This window comes from Danio rerio, chromosome 18, assembly GCF_049306965.1.
Source record: "Danio rerio strain Tuebingen ecotype United States chromosome 18, GRCz12tu, whole genome shotgun sequence".
NCBI classification, from domain to species: Eukaryota; Metazoa; Chordata; class Actinopteri; order Cypriniformes; family Danionidae; genus Danio; species Danio rerio.
This window is the reverse complement of record NC_133193.1, coordinates 4,578,390-4,600,214: the sequence shown is the minus strand read 5'-3', so window position 1 is coordinate 4,600,214 and position 21,825 is coordinate 4,578,390. Positions and strand designations below refer to the sequence as shown.

The window sequence follows — 21,825 nt, the reverse complement described above, 5'->3', positions numbered from 1 at the left end:
CCCTCTTAAGCTCCACCCACCTCCAGAAGTTGACAGTCAGATCAAAGCCAAATCAGTCTGGATTACAGCACTGTGTATTGTAATTATAGTTATGAATGTATAGTGCGCCTACATGATGTTAGTTCCGCATCTACCTTTTTTTTTTTTTTTACTTTTACCTGCATATTTACCATTGTTAAGTGTCACTGTGAACATCATGTTTGAGTTCATGAAATAGTAAGCCCTGTCCTCATGGAGTCTATTTGACACTGATGAGTGTTGTCTTGTCATTATAAATACAAGCTGAGCAGCATTCATTTAAAATGTTATGGGGCATTTCTAATTATATCTATGGTGGTTACAGTCCTGGTTTACAGACCATATTAAAGGTGCATTTAACAATTTTGGAAAACCCTTTTTCAACCCAGTGTTGGAGCGATACCCGAAAACCCATCTGCAGCCAATCAGTAAGGGCTATGTCTAGTAGCAACATTGGAGATATTAAAAAGGGGCAAGGTCTAGTGGGGTTATAATTGAATTTGTTTGGTGCTTTCAAATAACTAACATAATTTGCAAATAAATAAAATAAAAACTAGATGCTTAGTGGATCTATAATAAGAGTATTTGGTAACACTTTATAATAACTACACACTATAAATCATTTATTAAGCATTAGCAAATACTGAACTCATTATCTGTTAAGCATTAACTATACATTAATAAACGTTAGTAAGCAGTTTATAACTGCAGCTGCAAATGCTCTATTCTTGACTTATAAGCACCTATATAATGTGTTTAATAATTGTATTTTCATACTTAGTTAATGATTTATTTTTCATTACTAAATTAAGTATCAAATTATTTACAAACTGTTTGTATTTAAGAGTAGCTGAGGGTTTTTAGGATCATTCAGAATGAGTTAGTAAATGATTAATAAACTATTGAAATCAACATTTATATGTCTTATTATTCAGGCTGTACTAATAGTTAACTAATATGTTAACAAATGCTTTATTAACTCAACTTCATGCAGTTTTGTGACCTAATCTAAAGTGAGGACTATTCATGCTTTATAAATGACTTAAAGGCTCAGAATCAAATAAACGATAATCTTTGCAATCTTTCTAAAAAGTGAAATTACTGTAAAGTTTAAACATTGCTGAATAACAGGAGTGTCAAAATATGACATCCAACTGGATAAAACAACAACAATATAATAATTTAACATTTAACATAATGTTTAAACTCTACAGTGATTCTATTTTAGATCAGGTTGCAAAGATTTATTTTTAATTTAAAGTACAGTTTCATTTGTGTCTCTTTAAACGAAGAGAAATTAATAATGTCTTTTTTTCCCGTTTAGAGTTTAACTGAGCCTTTATTTGTCATTTATAAGGCATTTATAAAGCATGAATAGTCCTCTAGATTAGGTCACAAAACTGCATGAAGTTGAGTTAATAAAGCATTTGTTAACATATTAGTTAACTATTAGTACAGCCTGAATAATAAGGAATATAAATGTTGATTTCAAATAGTTTATTAATCATTTACTAACTCATTCTGAATGGTCCAGAAAACCCTCAACTACTCTTAAATACAAACAGTTTGTAAATAATTTGATACTTAATTTAGTAATGAAAAATAAATCATTGACAAAGTATGAAAATACAATTATTAAACACATTATATAGGTGCTTTTAAGTCAAGAATAGAGCATTTGCAGCTGCAGTTATAAACTGCTTACTAACGTTTATTAATGTAGAGTTAATGCTTAACAGATAATGAGTTCACTATTTGCTAATGCTTAATAAATGATTTATAGTGTGTAGTTATTATAAAGTGTTACCGAGTATTTTAATAATAGGAAGTAGGGCTGTATGATTCTGGCTTAAATGAGAGTTATAGTTTTGTTTTTGCTTAAAATTGAATTATAGCTTATAATTATGAATACAGTATCTGACTCTTTTAACACCATTTGGAAGTGTATATATATATATATATATATATATATATATATATAAGATATATTAAGATTATGTGGTGGGTCAAATCGAGATCACAATATTTTTTTGATTAATCGTGCAGTAGGGTTGGGCGATGTTGACCAGTTTGGCATTGTACGATGTCTAATGTGAAACATCGCGATGGACGATGGCATCGTCGTCATAGGTGGGGGTGGTGGTTGTTAAATATCAATTAATTCATAACGAATTAATTAATTGTAGCCTACTGTTTTTACTACCATGGTCTTTGCTTGGCCCATAACCAAACCATAAATTAATAAAGTTACACACAAACGACCACCTGTCAATCACTTTTTTCCGCAGGACTCTGGCATGAATAGGCAGAGTAATCTGTGTCGTTGTAATGGCTTTTCCCACAGCTAGCGGAGGAGACGGGAGTTGGTTTGGAGTTCACTATAATTTGTATTGTGATTGATGATAACTTTCTTAATTTATTATTATGAATCCACCATTTTAAATGTGTACCGGATGTCTCCCGGATACTTTTAGGGCGTAGTATAAGTATTCGAATTGGGACGCAGCAAAGGTGTACTAGGTATACTTGAAACACCCAGGCAGGTGTGTTGAGGCAAGTTGGAGCTAAACCCTGCAGGGCACCGGACCTCCAGGAACGAGATTGGTAACCCCTGTTGTAGATCATTAAGATCACTATACCCCAAAGATGGATTTTCCATACCCATATTTTTTTCAGTTTTAGATTAATCATTTAGTAGAGGATATACAGCACAACAGCCTGTTTAAGGTACACATTTGCCAGTGCATGTGCTACTATAGTAAACAGCTTTACCAATTAAGCTACACAAATGCAGAGTTGTTGCATTGTTTTGTCTTATTTGCAGTTGGTGTGATAATTTATAAATTGCTGCTATGGGTTGTATTTTAAAAAAGTGACCAATGACCTATATGTTTAGAAGACAGGTTGCTTTCAACAAACATGCACTTGAAAAATTACTTTAAGTGACCCTTATATAGTCATTAAGTGCATATTAGATTATATCAATATATAGTGGTTATTAAGTCATTATTGTACTGTCTGTAGCAGTTGTTTCATCTGTTCAGTTTCTTCAAGGGCCTCGACACCCAAGCTGTTGTGCTTTGATGTGCTGTTGGTCAGCGTCGGTCTGGCTAGTTGGTTTGGTGTGTTTCACGGATCACTCCTCGTAGGGTTATTCTTGAGTGCAGACCGTGCACTCTCATTTCAGTTATGCCGAGTTCAGACTGCATGATTTTCAAAGTAGTCGTGTCACAGATGTTTTCACACTGCATGACTATCTGGGCTAGCGTTTTGTCGCTGCTTTGTTTACACTGCAAGATGGATCGGCGACAGGGACTTTCACATTGCATGACTTTACTATAGGAAGAATCGCCGACAACTTCGTCCAAACTACGTCTCACAGCCAAAAACAGGTAGTATATATTTTGTTATTAACTACATAATGAGAAAGAAGCCTTAAATGGGGTAGAACATGTACATGTTTGCTCACCTGGGTTTAAAGGGAATCAGCCATTTCTCCTAACCATTGATAATAAACTAATTTCTTTCTTTAAGAAACGTCAAACAGACACGGTTGCTCCTGAGTCCTGTCAAACCTCCACTAGTTTTTCCTCCATTTCGTGGGTCCAAATAAACCGAAAATGAGCACTTGTAACTTCTCCCCCAGCCTCCAGCTGGCCTGCAGCAGGTATACACACACGCACACACAAGTGGATGCTGCTCTCTCATTGGCTGTAGGCGATCGCTGATGTTATTTTTAGTCAAAACTCAATTCACACGGTATGATTTGAATCATGCAGCTCCAGATATTCAGCATGCCAAATATCTCACAGGCATCAGCGACTCATCGGCGATTCTCTCAGATCGCGTCTTTGATAGTTCATACTGTGTGATTGTCACTCACGTGCACGAGCACTGATTTGCCTGTGATTTCAGGCATTTGTCTGCGATTTCTCAAAACCTGTCGGCGAGCCAAAATCGGGGCTAAAATCACACAGTCTGAACTAGGCATTAGCTGCCATCCAATTGGTGTGTTCATGGACAGATTTTTGGTCCTGACAAGACCAGATGTGTGCCACGCAAGCCCACAACACATTTGGTTTTCATCGGTTTGGTGTCTACTTCTTTGGTGTCAGCTTGGTGTCCCGGCCCAAACAATTGTCAAACAATCACACAGTCTGTGCTGACAAGTAGTGAAAAAGCACATTTACGAGCTGCCCAAACATGCCCTGGCTGCAAAAAAGCATGCAGTGCTCAGCCATATGCGATGCAATTTGCATGTCTGGGGTGAGATGAAGGAGGAGGCATTGAAGATGAATCCAAAGAGTCTTGATGAACTCTGGGAGTCCTGCAGGAACGCTTTCTTCGCCATTCCAGATGACTTTATTAATCAGTGATTTGAGTCATTGCAGAGATGTATGGATGCAGTCCTCCAAGCTCATGATGGAGTCAGACACAATATTCATTCTGTCTCCACTGCAGCAGGACTTTATATTCTATACTGGACATTATTTCTGTTCAGTGACAAGACTTTTGTCTAAGCAAAGTCAGACTTTACTGTCCTAATGCAATCATTAAAAATCAAGGCATGATCTTATATTGTTTTGGTAAAATAAGCGTAATCTAGAGGCCTTTGCCTTTCATATAAGCCACTTCTGATGGCAAATGATCAACTAGAAGTCAAGGTATTATTTGTTGTTCCTAGAACTTAGATCAGCAGCAAGGTAGTGTATTCAAGAACAGCCACCTCCCTCCATTAAACTGTTGAGATGGATCTCTCCGAGGATGGGTTTGATCTTGTGCTGTTGTTTCTGAAGCTCTGTCCTGCCATGAAGTAGAGGATGGGGTCAATGCAGCTGTTAATGCTGAGCAGAGGTCGCGTGGCCTGGTAGTAGATGTTGGAGAGACGGAGCTGGTCGCAGCTTCTGTCCATATAGCGAAGGGTGTAGTGTACAATGCGGTTCACATGGAAGGGAAGAAAGCACAAGATGAAAGTCAGAAGCACTAAAATGATCATCTTCACCGACTTCTGCTTGGATCGCTGTGACGTTGATCCTCCGCCAACTCGAGGTTCAAGGAGTTTCTTCACCATCATCGCATTGCAGTAGAGCACCACCACAAACGGCAGGCCAAAGAGCAGAAACATCACCACCGAGCTGTAGACCATGAAGTCATCATAGAGATCTTCTCGGGTGGTGTCATGACAGACAATGTCCTTTTTTTGTGTTGTCCTGGAGAAAAACAGAATCGGGGCCTGTAAGATGAGGATGACCACCCATATTCCCACCGAGACCAAACGAGCATATTGGGTGTTCAACAAGGACAAAGACCGCACCGGATGGCAGACGCCTATGAATCTGTGCACGCTGATGCAGCTGAGGAACAGGATGCTTCCGTAGAGGTTTGTGTAGAAGAGAAAGCGGATGAATTTACACATCAGTTCACCAAACGGCCAGTCGCTCTCATCGGCGTAGTAGTAGATGAGAAACGGAAGGGTGAGGATGTAGAGAGTGTCACAAATGCTGAGGTTGATTATATAGATGGTGTTGGGCTTCCACTGTTTGGTTCGAAAAAAGATGAAATACATGGCGGTGATGTTCAATCCCAGACCGAACACGAACACCAGACTGTAGCTCACCGGGAGGAGAATGTGCTTGAAGTCATCCTGTAAATCACAGTCAGTCTCGTTACTGCCATTGGTTGGTCCAGTGTTGTTGAATGCTGCCATCCTGATGCAGATCTGTCTGAGAAAATGACAATGGAATCAACTGAAAGTAACTACAAGGGTGTACATACACTAGGCTGTCCGAACCGTGTCCAGGCGTATTTAAACCTCATTTCTAGATTGTTTAACACAGTGGTTCTCAAAGTGGGGGTCGGGACCCCTTGAGGGGTCATGGAACAATGAAGGGGGGTCGCCTGGTGATTTCCAAAAATCTACTTATTATTATTATTAGGCCATAAGAATTACCATATTTTATCCATAATCAACTGAAGAGAAAAAAAACTGTCGTTTATAGTTACTATAGTAGCTTATTTACTTGTTCTATTGGATTGCGACCCCTGGGGTAAATACATTATATTAAAGACAGCAATAGCGTCAGATGCAGCAGATTGATTTTATAACACCAGGTTACACTTCCTGGCCCATTTACAGCACTGACATACATGAAAAAAATTTAACGAAGAATAGACTTTGGTCTATTGGTGTGTGTGTGTGCGCCGTTGCATGCAAGTTTTCTGTATTTATAACCACCTCAGAGGATATTGGGGGTCGCGAGTCACTGGCATTGTTATTTTAGGGGTCGCGTGCTGAAAAGTTTGGGAACCCCTGGTTTAACAAGTCTGAATCATGCCTGGGCGTGGTTAAGTTGGCCAGTCCTGGCCAAATAGGTGGTCTGGAGCACTTTTGGTTGGGCTTTGGTGCGGTACGCTTTTAGGCCCGATCCCAATTCTATTTTTGCATTCCTTCCTCTTACCCATGGCCCTTGAAACAGAGCATGAAGGGGAAGGACTTCAAAATCTACCACTAAGAAATAGGACAGCACTACAACACCTGCACACGTCTTCATGTGAGATCAGACGATTATGTCTGCTGTAGTTATTCTAGTTGCATTATTTTTTGGTTTTCATCTTGAGGAAATCACTGAAGGCATATGTCATGTTATCAAAACGATATATTGTGGTAAAAAGAACAGTATACTGTGCATTTACAACTCTATAGCAGTACTCTGCATTTACACAGTGGCCATATTCATCTATGTAAACACACCAAAAACAACATTAACATTATAGCAGACACTGTAAAAAGCTCATTGACAGCCACTAGACTTTTCTGATAGGGTATTCCAGTGTCATCGAGTGTCAGAATGTTGTGACATTCTGCTGTACAGAAGTTATTATAAGGGATTATAGATTGTGAAATTTAGCGTTTTTTTAATTTAAGCGTTTTATTTTTAACCACTTTGACGTCATCGACTTTCACTTTCAGATTTAAAGGGCTAGCATTGCACCAGACCCCCGTAAGTTGTGTCGTTTGAAAGTGTAGAATCTATATTTCATGCACATATGCATCACTTTGGTTTTTATTCCACTGTATAAAAGTTTTTTACACTTAAATACACAGTATTTTGGATACCTGAGCTAGGTATTTTACATTGGTTCATTTTCATATTTTTTCATATGACACATGTACAAGTTATAGCTCAAATGAAAGCTCTTGCTGGTGCTCATACAGTTCTAGCATTCTTTTTACTGAATTATATTTATATGCCAAATAGTTGTTGAATGAATTGTGGTGTTTCCATGACACAGAAATGTAAACAATACATTTATGATCAATAAGCAGCCCCAGATAGCACAGGCAGCTGTCATCTCTTACCTTATGCTGTGCGCTTCAGGGCCATTCTCCTCTGTTTTTGAGGTGATGTGCATAAGTAAACCTTTTATATGTCTGATGTGCTCCAAACACAGTGAATTATGTTTGATCAAACAAAAGAATAGTGAAATATATAAACAAGGATCGGTCTCTGTGGCTTGTACAGCACCTCTCATCAGTTGGAATACAATAACTTTTGCATAGATTATGGTGGAGACATTTTTCTTTTTTCCTACGATTACAGACGTGTGCAGGAACCACCAAAATTAATTACAGCACACTAGACCTCACAGAACCTAAACGGTCTACTTTCAAATTTGAGTTTATATAAAAAAAAAAAAAAAAAAACGCCTCTTTTTTAGGTGTTTATTATAACACAGACGACATATACAGTTATTTTAAACCCTTTCAATAGTGTTTTATGAAAATTCAAAGGGTTTTCTTTAAAATTATACCAAATTTTTGCATTTACACCTCTGCATGTGGATTTGGGAAGCTTTTAAATTTGGGTAGGCAAAATCCAGGTGGAAATCCCAAAATAGCAGCAGAGTTTAACTGGTTAAAGCATGACGATAAAACACGCGGTTATTAATGTATTAAAAGTGTGCTTGTTGTTGTAAAAATTTGTAATAATGACAAAAAAATACTAATTTGTGGATCTCTTTACTTCTGTGTGCAACCAAAGCTGCCGCTGGCGGTGTATGTGCTTTCTGTTTCTCATTAGATGAATTTCATTTAGTTGTCTTCTTTGGTTTACCTACAATCAATTTTTTCAACACAGGCTTATTGTGAAACGTACCCCTGTATACATTTCTGGGGAGCCTGAATTATGTAGCCAGAGCTACGTATGTCTTTAAAACAAATGCTATGATGGAATGATGCCACTGATGGCTTCTGTTTCTTTTTCGTGCTACCAGCTGACCGCTCACCTCCATGTGAACGTTTTTTTTTTGCTGTTACTAATTTGTCCTGTAGCTCGCCGCGTACATCAGCAGACTTGAGACGCAGAGAGGAGTTGAACGCAATGATGGGGTTCGAGTCCGGCGAAAAATGGTTACAGAATGCAGGTAAAACAAAAACAAAAGGCAAAAAATAATATAAACAAGATTTAAATAAAAAAATTAAGTAAATAACAGGATGAGAACATGGCAGGGTTTGAAAACATGGTAAAAAAATCAGGCAGTCGTGAGGGCTTTTTTTTTTGTATTGCTTCTGAAAATTCTGTTGGTTGGGTTTAGGGAAGGGGGTGGGTGGGGGGATCAATTGGTTGGTCAATCAGTCAGTCAACAGCAGCCTCTAGTGGATTTACATGAGAAAAGCAGGCATGAATGGCGCTCACAAGAGAAATTTAAGATCTGAAAAAGTGTATACAGCAGCCTCTGGTGGATTCACAAAACAAAAACTGTAAAAAATATGTAGCTCCTGGGACATATTGCACATTCTCCAGAAATGTTTGCAGGGGTACATATCCATAATGAGCCAGGGTTGCAATTTTTACTACTCTACTACTTTGCTTTTCTATAACTGGCCATACTCCATACCACTTAATCCTGTTAACACTTTAGACCAAATTCTTCAACCCAGTCTCATTCTGAAAACGTAGTCCCGTGGACGTTTCTGGAGACCGTGAAATACGTGCCGGGAGGTACGTATTTTTGCAGTTGTTTTTTTTCGCGAATCTGCGAGAGGCCGCTGTGTGCACTTTTTCGTATCTCGAATGACTCTTGCGAGTGCCGTTCGCGCCAGCGATGTTCTCGCGTGAACCCACCAGAGGCCGCTGTCTGACTGACTGAATGATTGACTGTGCGACCGGCCAATCGGCTGACCCATCCTCCTCCCTCCCTAAACCCAACTAATTTTACCAATTGACCCGCCCGCCCACTCATTTCCCTAAACCCAAGCAACAATTTAAAAAACGTCTATAAAAAGAAAACCCCTCTCACCCTGTTATGAACTCGTTCACTTTATTTTTAGGATTCTGTTTTTACCTGATTTCTGGAACCGCTCTTTCCCAGACTCGAACCTGGTTGCCGTGGTCAACTCCTCCTCTCTGCATCTGAAGTCTGCCAACAATCACGATGAGCTGACTGGACAAACTGGTTGTGGCGGGAAAGCCCTCCACACGGAGGTAATCGGTCAGCTGGTAAGCGTGAAAGGGAACAGCGTCATACCACCCCGTAGCGTTCACTTAAAGAAATTAAATGCAGCCATATGTAGCTCCCGGGACGTATTTCGCGGTCTACAGAAACATCCACGGGACTACGTTTTCAGAATGAGCCTCGGTTGAAATTCTCATACACTATCCCCAAAACATGTTGACACCAAATTGTTGTAACCTCCAAATATAATCCAATCTCTGCATTGCTTTTTTAAAAATACAGTCTACATTTCCAGCAAATGTCAATTTACCATCAATAAGTGTTCCTAAATATTTAAAACATCCAAACTTATACATAAAGCACTCTATTTTTATGATCTAAGCACTTGATCTAGGTGCAAGTGCATTTTTGGCTTGTCCAAATTCATTTTTTGCTATATAAGGGACAGAATAAAATGGTTGGCGCGCCCAGTGCGTGGTTTAAAATGGTTGTACTTATTTTCTTAACGAGTTATGGGTGTGTTTTTGCCATAACGTGCATTAAACCAATTAGAGTGTCGTCTCCCATTCCCTTTAAGAGCATGTTGTGGTCGTGCAATTGCATTCGCTATTTACGTAGCAGACTTTTATAAGCGGAATAGACCTTAATCTAGTTCAAACAAATTGATGGCAAATTGCTAAAGTTAAATGAATTAAGCACCCACATCCACGTCTTTATAACACAGCTGTATCTCTAAGAGGTGCTAAAACATCCATATGGTTTTTATAAGAGCATAAAAGTATTTCTGCCAAGCTCAAGGGATGAACAAACATGCTTTTAACAGTGTGTCTCTTCAACACGTTGACCAACAATACTCTTGTGTATGGCAGAAAGTCATACATAATATCAATCAGTGAACAAATCAAGCCACAGAGTAGCTGAAGAACGCCCTGGGAACTTCCTCCCAACATCAAATGCCAGCTTAATGATGGTAATGTTCATTTAAAAGCCTCAAGATTCTCCATATTCTTACATGTGCTAATATTTATACATTGTCAGTGTAGGATGAGGAAAAATAAGTGAAGCTTTAAAGTTTGTTAAAGCCACTGTTAATAATTCATATGAACAATACAAGCTTCACATTTTCTAAAGATTTCATTCACATTACAATGGTGTTTTGATTGGCTTTTAAATTAAATCATTTTGAAAGAATACATGTTTGTTTTTTTTAACAATAATGTCTACATCATGTGCTCAGTCTAGAGTGTATGCACTTTCATCACTTTCCCGCCAGAATGCCATTCATTTTTTATAATTGTGATTTAAGACCAGACCAATAAAAATAAATACAAATATTTTCAAAGAATTTACAAACTTTTTTTTAGCTGCTTGTATTTAATGTTAATTTTAACATATAAAACAACATTTGATATATATTAACAAGTTTGTAAACCCTTTGAAAATATTTGTATTTGTGCATTGCTCATTCATAAAATGTGGAATGTGGTCTGTTCTTAAATCACAATTATGGAAAAGTTATGGAATTATTATGGAAATAATTAACATTTTAAATGCATAATTGAATATAATAAATACAGATATATATATATATATATATATATATATATATATATATATATATATATATATATATATATATATATATATATATATATATATATATATATATATATATATATATATATTAAATGCATAATTAAATATAATAAATACAGAATAAAACATATATTAAATGCATAATTAAATATAATAAATACAGAATTAAATATATATTAAATGTGATAAATACAGAATTAAATATTTATTAAATGCATAATTAAATATAATAAATACAGAATTAAATATATATTAACTGCATAATTAAATGTGATAAATACAGAATTAAATATATATTAAATGCATAATTAAATGTGATAAATACAGAATTAAATATTTATTAAAAGCATAATTAAATATAATAAATACAGAATTAAATATATATTAAATGCATAATTAAATGTGATAAATACGGAATTAAATATATTAAATGCATAATTAAATATAATAAAAACAGAATTAAATTTATATTAAATGCATAATTAAATATAATTAATACAGAATTAAATATATTAAATGCATAATTAAATATAATAAATACAAAATTAAATATATTAAATGCATAATTAAATGTGATAAATACAGAATTAAATATTTATTAAATGCATAATTAAATAAAATAAATACAGAATTAAATATATATTAAATGCATAATTAAATTAAATAAATACACAATTAAATATATATTAAATGCATAAGTAAATATAATAAATACACAATCAAATATAGATTAAATGCATAATTAAATATAATAAATGCAGAATTAAATATACATAAAATGCATAATTAAATATAATAAATACTGAACTAAATATATATTAAATTCACAATTAATTATATTATAATAAATACAAAATAAATGTATATTAAATGCTTAATCAAATATAATAAATACAGAATTAAATATATATTAAATACATAATAAATTGAATAAATACAGAATTAAATATATATTAAATGCATAATTAAACTGAATAAATACAGAATAAATATATATATTAAATGCATAATTAAACATGATAAATACAGAATTAAATATATATTAAGTGCATAATTAAATATGATAAATACAGAATTAAATATATATTATAAAGCATAATTAAAAATAATAAATACAGAATTAAACATATATTGAATGCAATAATAAAATATTTTTCTGTTTAATCTTGTTTTAGTGGAAGGAAAATGGTAAGTAACACTTATTCACTCTTTCCATTATTTATATCATTCAGTAACTTTCTTGTTTTAATTTTAAAAATAAAAAAAGTTTTTGTTTTCTGTGTATAAAAGTGTTGATAAATATACATTTAAGAAAGTATACATTTATTTTCCATTTTTCATTAAGGTTAGAAATTCTGAACATTTAAAACTTTTTGTTAAACAAATTAAATATATATATAAACCAAAAGCTCATCAAATTTATTTTTGGATGAACTGCCTGTCTGAAGTTATCTTTCTAAGCTAAATAATAAATACCACTAAATAAACAATATTCTGAAAACTGCTGATCAGTTTGCAGAATAGGCTGTCAAAGTAAGATAAAATAGATTTTAAAAATAGCTGCATTAAACATTTTACTCATTCATCATTCAGTTCTTTAACAATAAATGCAAAATTTCACATACTCACATGTATTTTCGGTAGATTAAATGTAGAAGCTGTGTCCTCACTCACTTTATACCTACATAATCCTGCTTTTCCTCTGTCTGTGCATGCTTTATTTCTTCAATCTGGGTGGTACTTCTTATGCAAACATGCCCAGCCTGCTCTCATGGGCCAGAGCATCCCACAGTTGTATGTCAATCATCCTTACATCTTTTCATTCATTCCCTTTTCTTTGGCTTAGTCCCTTTATTCATCAAGGGTCGCCACAGATGAATAAACCACCCACACAACTTTTTATCAATGAAAAAGTTTCATCATGTCAATGTCAAAAAGATGGCCAATCAAATCAAAGAAGGCAGGGCTTCTGTTAACTTTTTATTTTCAGGATGAATGCCTGAGGTAAAATATAATTAAGTAACTTAATATTCAATATTTGCAACAAACATTTTTAATTACCAACCACTCGACATGTCGCTTTGAAACAAAAAAAAAAGATTTATTAATAGGTAAAAGCTTTTCAGCTTAGTCTCTAGGTCGCCACAGCGAAATGGACTGACTTTTCCAGCAATTAGATGGATACAAAGTCAGCGTTAGCTCTACTATAAAATATCTGGGTGTTATGTTAGACAGCAATTTAACTTTTGAAAATCATATATCCCATGTAAAAAAAAAGCCTTTGTCTGAGAAATATTGCTAAGTTACGAAGTTTGCTATCCATCTCAGATGCAGAAAAGCTAGTCCATGCTTTTATGACCTCTAGGCTGGATTACTGTAATGCTCTGTTTGCTGGCTGACCAGCATCCTCTATTAACAAACTTTAATTAGTACAAAATGCATTAGCCAGAGTTCTTACCAGGTCTAGAACATATGACCATATCACCCCAATTTTATCCTCCTTACACTGGCTGCCTGTTAAGTTTCGTATTGATTTTAGAATATTACTTCTCAGCTATAAAGCTTTAAATAATCTAGCTGCTGTTTATCTAACCAACCTTCTGTCTTGCTACAATCCAACCTGCTCTCTAAGATCTCAGAACTCAGGGGTTTTAGTAGTACTTAGAATAGCAAGTCAAGTAAAGGAGGTCGAGCCTTCTCATTTATGGCTCCTAAACTCTGAAATAGCCTTCCAGGTAATATCAGAGGCTCAGACACACTCTCTAGTTCAAAACTAGACTAAAGACCTCTTTTTAGTATAGCATACATTCAATGCGGTCCTCAAATGCGTCGTGCACCCTTCTCACCCCTCCCCACCGCATCTTTCCTTACTCTTCAAACACTTTTTACTTCCGCACGCGTATGTCCGGCGCAGAAAACTCTCAAAAAATTGTACCTACACGTTGCAGCGACACGTATCGCAAGCTCTGTGATTGGTCAGTTTGGTATTGGTGACGAGTGTAGGCAGTGCTGAGAACCTCGTGCCCGATGGAGAGTGTTTACAAGGGTCAAGTCCCGTGAAGAAGCTCCAGATGGAGACTTTTGTTTTGTGTTTACCTTATGATTAAAGTTCCTGCACGTCTGCCGAAAACAACATTAACATAGCAGACTCAGTAAAAAGCCCGTTCCCAGCCAATAGACTTTTCTGGCAGGATATTCCAGTGTCATCGAGTGTCAGAATGTTGTGGAACTGCTGTACACAACCCAAGCTCATTCTGGAAACGTAGCCCCGCGGACGTTTCTGGAGGCCGCGATTTACGTGGCCGGAGGTACGTAAAGGCCGCGTTTGGTTTTTTTTCGAGCGAACGCCGCGGGGCGGTGTGGCGCCGCTCCGCCCCTCCTCTTCACGCTCGCCGGCCGACAGCTCGCCTCCGAGTGGAGGGCTTTCCCGAAGCAATCAGTTCGACCGCCTAGCTCACAGCGTTGCGTCGGCGGAGCGGAGACCCCGGAGGAGGAGGAGGAGCCGGCCGCGGTGGACGATGACCGAGATCGAGTCCGGGGAACGGCGGGTTCCGAAAATCAGGTAAGACGAAAAACGGAATCCGGAAAATAAGGGCGAGAACGCGGCGGGATCCGAAAACGCGGTCGAGATCGAAGACGGGGGCTTTTGCTTTTTTTTTTTGTTTTTTTCCTGATCCGGCAGCATTTCGCACGAGAACGGCGCGGGCGCGGAAAAAAAAGCGCGCACAGCGGCCTCTCGCGGATCCGCGAAAACAAAAAAACGCTCGAATACGTACCTCCCGGGACGTAAATCGCGGTCCGCAGAAACGTCCGCGGGGCTACGTTTCCACAATGAGCCCGGGTTGGCTGTACATGAGTTATTACTATGGACTATAGATAGCGAAATTTAGCGGTTTATATATTAAGTATATTAAAACATGTGCTTGTTTGTTGTACAAATTTGTTATAATGACGATAAATACACATTTGTGGCTTACTTCCGGGTGCAGCTATCTTGCCATTGTGGCTGGTGTATTCTGGGAAATTTTCTTACCCCTTGGTTTCGAGTGTGGTCCTGAAAAAGCTTTTTTCTAAGGGCTATCTACCCCTTTCCCTTAGCCCACGGGTGTCCAAACTCAGTCCTGGAGGGCCGGTGTCCTGGAGAGTTTAGCTCCAACCCTAATCAAACACACCTGAACCAGCTAATCAAGCTCTTACCAGATACTAGAAACTTCCTATCAGGTGTGTTGAAGCAAGCTGAAGCTAAACTCAGCAGGACACCGGCCCTCCAGGAGCATGTTTGGACAACCCCTGCCTTAGCCCCACAGAATTTGGACACCCCTACCCCTTCACGGGAACGGGGGAAGGGCTAAGGGGCAGAATTGGGATTGGGCCTAAAGGCTGATTTATACTTCTGCTTCAAACGCCGGCGTATGCTACGGCGCTGACGCATAGCCCTTTGCCATGGCCGTCGGCGTCGCTGACGTGCACCTCTCAAAAATTGTAACTACACGTCGCAACGACGCGTAGCGCAAGCTCTGTGATTGGTCAACTTGGGAGCGCTGACAAGTCTGGGCGGGACTGAGAGTCGCACGAATGGTGCGAGCTGTACGCGAGCCAATTGGAGCGATTGTTTACAAGTGTGGAGTCCTGTGAAGGAGCTCCTGATGGAAAGTTTTGTTTTGTGTTTACCTCATAGTTAAAGTTGTTGCACGTCCGCCGGTTCCTGCCTCAAAATGAGCGAGTTTGAGCCACTTGTACATCCAGGAAGTGTTCAGGAAAAGCAAAACAGCAGAGAAGAAACTCGACACAGAGGAACATTTACACCTCACTGCCAACTAGCGTTTCGGGAGTGTTAATTCAGACCAACAGAGACAGCGCGCAGAAGTATAAATGCACAGCTACGCGCGTTGCATGCGCCGTGGGTCACGCAGGTCACTTGACGCAGAAGTATAAACCAGGCTTAAGGCGCACTAGTGCGTTTTAGTTTTAAAACGGCGTTTTACATCAAATCCGCTCTCGCGTCCACACTAGCGATTTACCTAGCGTCTCTGAACATATCTCCTTCCACACTACGCCACCAAAAACGTATATCACGTGACCATTCGCGCACTCTGGGCATGCGCATTCTAGTATAAACAGAAAGCATGCGTCTCGCTCGGCATTTGGTTATTGTTAGTCAACAAACGCCGGTTGAAAATTAAACGCGATGGCAAAGAAAGCAAGAGAGGTATTTTTGTGGACAGACAATGAGGTCGAGTTGTTACTAAACGTAACAAATGAATAACTGCACAATGGTGCCTAAAACAGACAATAGTGCAAACAACGCTCCCATTTCTGTACCCATGTTGTTGTTTACAGTACTGTCTTCCGGTAGCGTTAAAGCCATGTGTTATAGTCATGTGATAGAGGCTTGACCAATAAGGGAAGGATACAGTGACGAAGGCAATGACACAAAAGCCCCAATCAGCTAGCGAATCTCAGCAGCCCCGCCTCCGTTTTCAGATGTCTCCGTTTTTCCTCATCCACACAAATATGGAGCAGCAGCGTTTCAGAATGAAAACAGCCTCTCCAGCGTTTTCAAAACGCTCCGTTTTCGGCAGTCGAGAACTCCGGCGTAGTGTGGATGGATGGCATAACCATAGAAAAACATATGCGTTTTAAAACGAAAACGCATTAGTGTAAACGTGGCCTAAATCAGCCTTTAATTCATTGAGTGTGTTCATATGGTTTGTTCATCTGTTTGCCTATATCACCAATAAGGCGTATTCAACCATTTTAACACAATATTCATTGATTTTAGTGATTGATTAATGTGAAAGGTCTTGTGTAGGGATTACGAGTGTGTAAAACCTGAATAAAATAACGTGCCTTTTATTCACATATATCTGTTTTTCCTCCTTTGAGAGGTGAAATCGTGACTATAACTTGTATGAGTTTGGATGATCTCATTCATTCTCGCAACTAAAATGTAAGTTTAAAAAAAGGGGGCCATTTTTAAAGGAACAGTACGCCCAAAAATGAAAATTCTGCCATTATTTACTCACCCTTCTCTAACCTGAGTTTCTTTCCTCTGTTGAACTCGAATATTTTGAAAATTGAGTTCGATAGTAATTGTTTGTCCTACTATAGGTGATGTATGGAAAGCACATAAATATCATAGTTTGACCTACTAATCAACCTCAACTTTGATTGCATCCCTAATCCTGAACATGAACATATTTTAAAGTATGCTAGCTGGCACCCATTGAGTTCCATAGTAATTGTTTGTCCTACTATAGGTGATGTATGGAAATAGATACCAGCTACCAGCATTCTTCAAATCATTTTCTTTTCAACAGAAACACATAAACTCATAAGGGTTTAAAACCACATGAGGGAGAATAAAAAACATGGCTTTTATTCACATATATCTGTTTTTCCCAACACAATCTCACTGCAATTCGTAACTTTTTCATTTAGTGGCTAATTCGTATGAATTCGTACAATCTAATTCGTACAATTTAGTACGATTTGCTTATCCCCCAATGACGGTTGGGGTTAGGGGTGGGGTCAGGTGCCACGCCTCCTTTTTAAAATCGTACCATTTCGTACGACTGAACTCGTACGAATTCGTACAAATTAGCCACTAAACTGGCAAAACGTAAAATACTTACGTTTTCTCGTGAGATCAGGCTGGTTTTTCCTCCTTTGAGAGGTGATCTAAACGCTTGTGGCTTGAAACAAGCTGAAACTTGACAGGACTGTACTACAGTTTTATGAATGTTTTGCCCTCCAGGTCACATGACTGAAAACTATTAATAGATCCGGCTGCATGTGAGACTACAGTTAATCACTTTTCTGTGCGTGACATTGACATTACTGTACAGAATGTATTTTATGCATTATTTTGAGCCTAACCAGCACTAGTTTTGTGTGTAATATAACACAAGAGAGGTCTTAGGAGTGTTACGATTAAGTTTTATAAGTTTCATTTCAGTTTGTTTACAAAATGGACAAATACATAAACATTCATAGCCCTTTTAAAGCTGAGGTATGCAGCATTTATTCTGTGTCATAATACTGTCTTCTTTCTGGCTTAATACAATATAATAATGCTGGGTTGTTTTAACCCAACGTTGGACCATGCAGAGTTGCAACGTCATCATTCAGGTGGTGGTGTTGCTGTCTCTTTAAGGATCCGGCTTGTTGAGACGTTAGTAGAGTTTGTTCCTGAGGCGGTCGAGTATGCTGCTGTTAACACAGAACTTCACATGATTTCAAAGAAAAGTCTATTTTGGAGTCACACTTCTCAGGTATAACCAAACCCAGCATTATTATAGAGTGCATGTAAAGACAAGTATAGTGAGCCATTCATACGCTGTCAGAAAAAAGGTACAGTGAGGGTAGAATTTTGCTCCTATAGGGGAACAAAATATACAATTGTACATTTAAAGGTCCCAAATTGGTCTTTAGGGTACAATTTTGTACTCAAATTGGCTTTACAGGTACAAACGTTCAGATTTAGATTTGAAAGGTACGTTTTTTTACCTTTATAGCACATTTGGGTAAAAAAATTGTACCCTTAAGACCTATGTGGCCCCTTTTATTTACCAAAGGGCAGCTCGTTTGAGAACAATGAATAAATAATGAACTAATTTTGGTGAATCAGTGACTATAACTTAAATTAATTTGGAAGATCTCATTCATTCACACAACTATAATGTATGTGTAAAAAAGAGGCCATATTTAAAGGAACAGTACGCCCAAAAATGAAAATTTTGCCATTATTTACTCTGCCTTCTCTAACCTGAGTTTCTTTCCTCTGTTGAACTCGAATATTTTGAAAATTGAGTTCCATAGTAATTGTTTGTCCTACTATAGGTGATGTATGGAAAGCACATAAATATCATAGTTTGACCTACTAATCAACCTCAACTTTGATTGCATCCCTTATCCTGGTTCAGAAATCTGTTACTTTGAAGTGAATGTTCTGAGAGTTTGGTTACAAATAATTGGACGGCAAACAATATCTTAGTTTTATTAAGGAAAACAATACACAAATGTAAAGTTGTTTAGCCTATAAATCAAAAACAGTACTGAAGTCTATATTTTTACCAACCCAACAATTTTAAATAAAACGAAATGTCATTAACGTTCAATCTCTTTAAAATCAATTCTTATTGACATATCGTCATCTTAGGGTGCTTCGCATCTGTAGTTCGCTTCATTTGGTCCGGACCAAGCGCAGTAAATGATACATTGTTGTATCTTCTGCCGTCTTTGGGTCGTTTTCACACCACACTGCTGGCTTTGGTCCGAACCAGTTAAAACGAACCAAAACGCAGTCATCTGACAAAATCCACATCTCTTATTGGTCAGATGTTGTTGAACATATTTCCTAAACTGCTTATTGATTGGTCAGAATTCACGCACAGGAAAATGCAAATAAACTCCAGCAAGTAAACAAAACCCGCAGACACAATGTGGTTTTTACTATGGAGAGACGACTGCGCTGACTGATTTTATGCCTGCTTTAGACAAACTATACATTTCAAGAATGAAGTGCGGCCGCGGCTGTATGAAAACAAAGTTTTAATGCATCGCTCGTCACTTCAGGAGCCGGCGTAATCTAATTTAGCTAAACTGTGACATGGTCATCTTGCGGAAATATTACCAACGATCCATCAGGTAATGTTTTCCCTCTCTCTGTTGGTAAAGCGCTGTCAACAAATATTTTCCTCCATATCCCATAATGCACTGCGCATCGGCCTACGGCAGCTGAATTAGTCCAAAAAGTGCAGTTCTTTTTGCGGTTGGACCTGTTTTAGTACGGATCATATTCTCACCACCAATGAATCGCTCCAGGGTTCGTTTGAAAGTGTACCTAGACCACCTCTTCAAGCAGGTCTTGGTTCGCTTATTTGGTCCGCTTTTGGTGCGCACTCGAGTACGATTGCTGCATTCTCACCTGCCCAAACGAACCATACCAAAAGGGGAAACGAACTCTAGTGCGATTCAATCAAACTAAATAAGGCAGGTGTGAAAGCACCCTTTGAATTTTAAGGTTCTATTTGACATTTTTGTTCAAATTGAGTTATTGACATATTCTTATTGCTATGGAAAAAAACTTTGAAGCTCAAAATCTCAAAATTATTCAGAATGCAGATATAACCATATAATAAGGTGACGATTACAATTTCCCACGACTCAACAATCACTGTAAAAATATCAATATGTTAACAGTTTCCTGTATTATTTTAATCATGGATTTTCATTGATTTATGCTTTTGAGTTGCATTATGGGACATCGATCTTTCCTCCATCAACCAATAATGTAGAACATTTTGAAAAAGTCACTTTTATTGAAATTTTTAATAGTAAGTAATGTTTATATAACACATTTATCGTGTATGGCCATACACCCAAAGCGCTTCACAATCATGAGTGGGTTCTTACCCCACCACCGTCAGTGTGCAGCATCCACTTTAATGATGCGACGGCAGCCACAGGACAACTGCGCCAGTGCGCTCACCACACACCAGCTATAGGTGGAATGGAGAGACAGTGATAGAGCCAATTTGGTGGATGGGGATGATTGGAAGGTCTTGATGTAGGGAATTTGGCCAGGGTTACACCCCTGTCTGGCACGCTCCTCAAATGGTTCAGATCTTACCTTAGGGGAGAGGTTACTACGTCAGTATAGGTGACCATAGGTCGAGGTGGACACCCATGAGATGTGGAGTCCCACAAGGCTCGATTCTTGCACCTCTCCTTTTCAACCTTTATATGCTCCCTCTGAGCCAAATAAGGAGAAAGAACCAAATCAGCTATGCTGATGACACTCTTAGCCTTACTGCCTAATGACTACAGCCCCATTGACACCCTCTGCCAATACACTGATGAAATGAACAGTTGGATGTGCCAAAACTTTCTTCAGTTAAACAAAGAGAAAACTGAAGTCATTGCATTTGGGAACAGAGATGAGGTTCATAAGGTAAATGCATACCTTGGCACTAAAGGTCAAACATCAAAAAATAAGGCCAAGAATCTTGGTGTGGCTCTTTAGTCAGATCTGAGTTTCAATAGTCATGTCAAAGCAGTCAGTAAATCAGCATACTATCATCTCAAAAACAGCAAGAATCAGATGCTTTGTTTCTAGTGAAGACTTAGAGAAACTTGTTCAGGCTTTTATCAGCAGTAGGGTGGATTACTGTAACGGCCTCCTCACTGGTCTTCCTAAAAAGACAGTCAGACAATTGCAGCTCATCCAGAACGCTGCGGCCAGGATTCTGAGCAGAACCAGAAGATCAGAGCACATCACACCTGTACTCAGGGGGTTACACTGGCTCCCAGTTAAATTCAGAATAGATTTTAAAGTATTATTACTGGTCTATAAATCTCTAAATGGTCTAGGACCTCAATGCATTACAGATATGCTCACTGAATACAAACCCAACAGATCACCCAGATATTTGTAAACATATCTAAAAGTTTGACATATTGTCTGAGATAGGGTTGTAAATTATGATACAATAACCTGGTAATAAACTGACAATAATTGATCTCTAATTTTATTAAATTCTCTTCAATTTAATTCATTCATTCATTCATTTACTTGTCGGCTTAGTCCCTTTATTAATCAGGGGTCGCCACAGCGGGATGAACCACTAACTTATCCAGCAAGGTTTTACGCAGCGGATGCCCTTCCCGCCACAATCCATCCCTAGGAAACATCCACACACACATTCACACACACACTCATACACTACGGACAATTTAGCCTACCCAATTCAC

The 21,825-nt window shown here is 37.9% G+C and overlaps 1 protein-coding gene and 1 long non-coding RNA gene across 3 annotated transcripts in view; both read right to left on the bottom strand.

Annotated features, from left to right (window-relative positions):
* LOC141378793 (uncharacterized) overlaps positions 1-21,825 on the bottom strand; it is a 359,890-nt gene that overhangs the window by 214,795 nt on the left and 123,270 nt on the right. The gene's annotated exons all lie outside the window — the stretch shown is intronic.
* On the bottom strand, positions 2,692-12,895 carry p2ry2.2 (purinergic receptor P2Y2, tandem duplicate 2). 2 transcript variants are annotated; one of them, XM_073930179.1, is made up of 3 exons: positions 12,700-12,757; positions 9,364-9,515; positions 2,692-5,741 (listed from the first exon to the last, which is right to left on the bottom strand). In XM_073930179.1, the coding sequence occupies exons 2-3, from the start codon at positions 9,429-9,431 to the stop codon at positions 4,754-4,756; spliced, it is 1,056 nt and encodes a 351-aa protein (XP_073786280.1). In that variant the 5' UTR covers positions 9,432-9,515; positions 12,700-12,757; the 3' UTR covers positions 2,692-4,753. The 2 variants fall into 2 exon arrangements, with proteins under 2 accessions (XP_073786280.1, XP_073786281.1); XM_073930180.1 differs by lacking the exon at positions 9,364-9,515 and having other exon boundaries at positions 2,707-5,741; positions 12,700-12,895.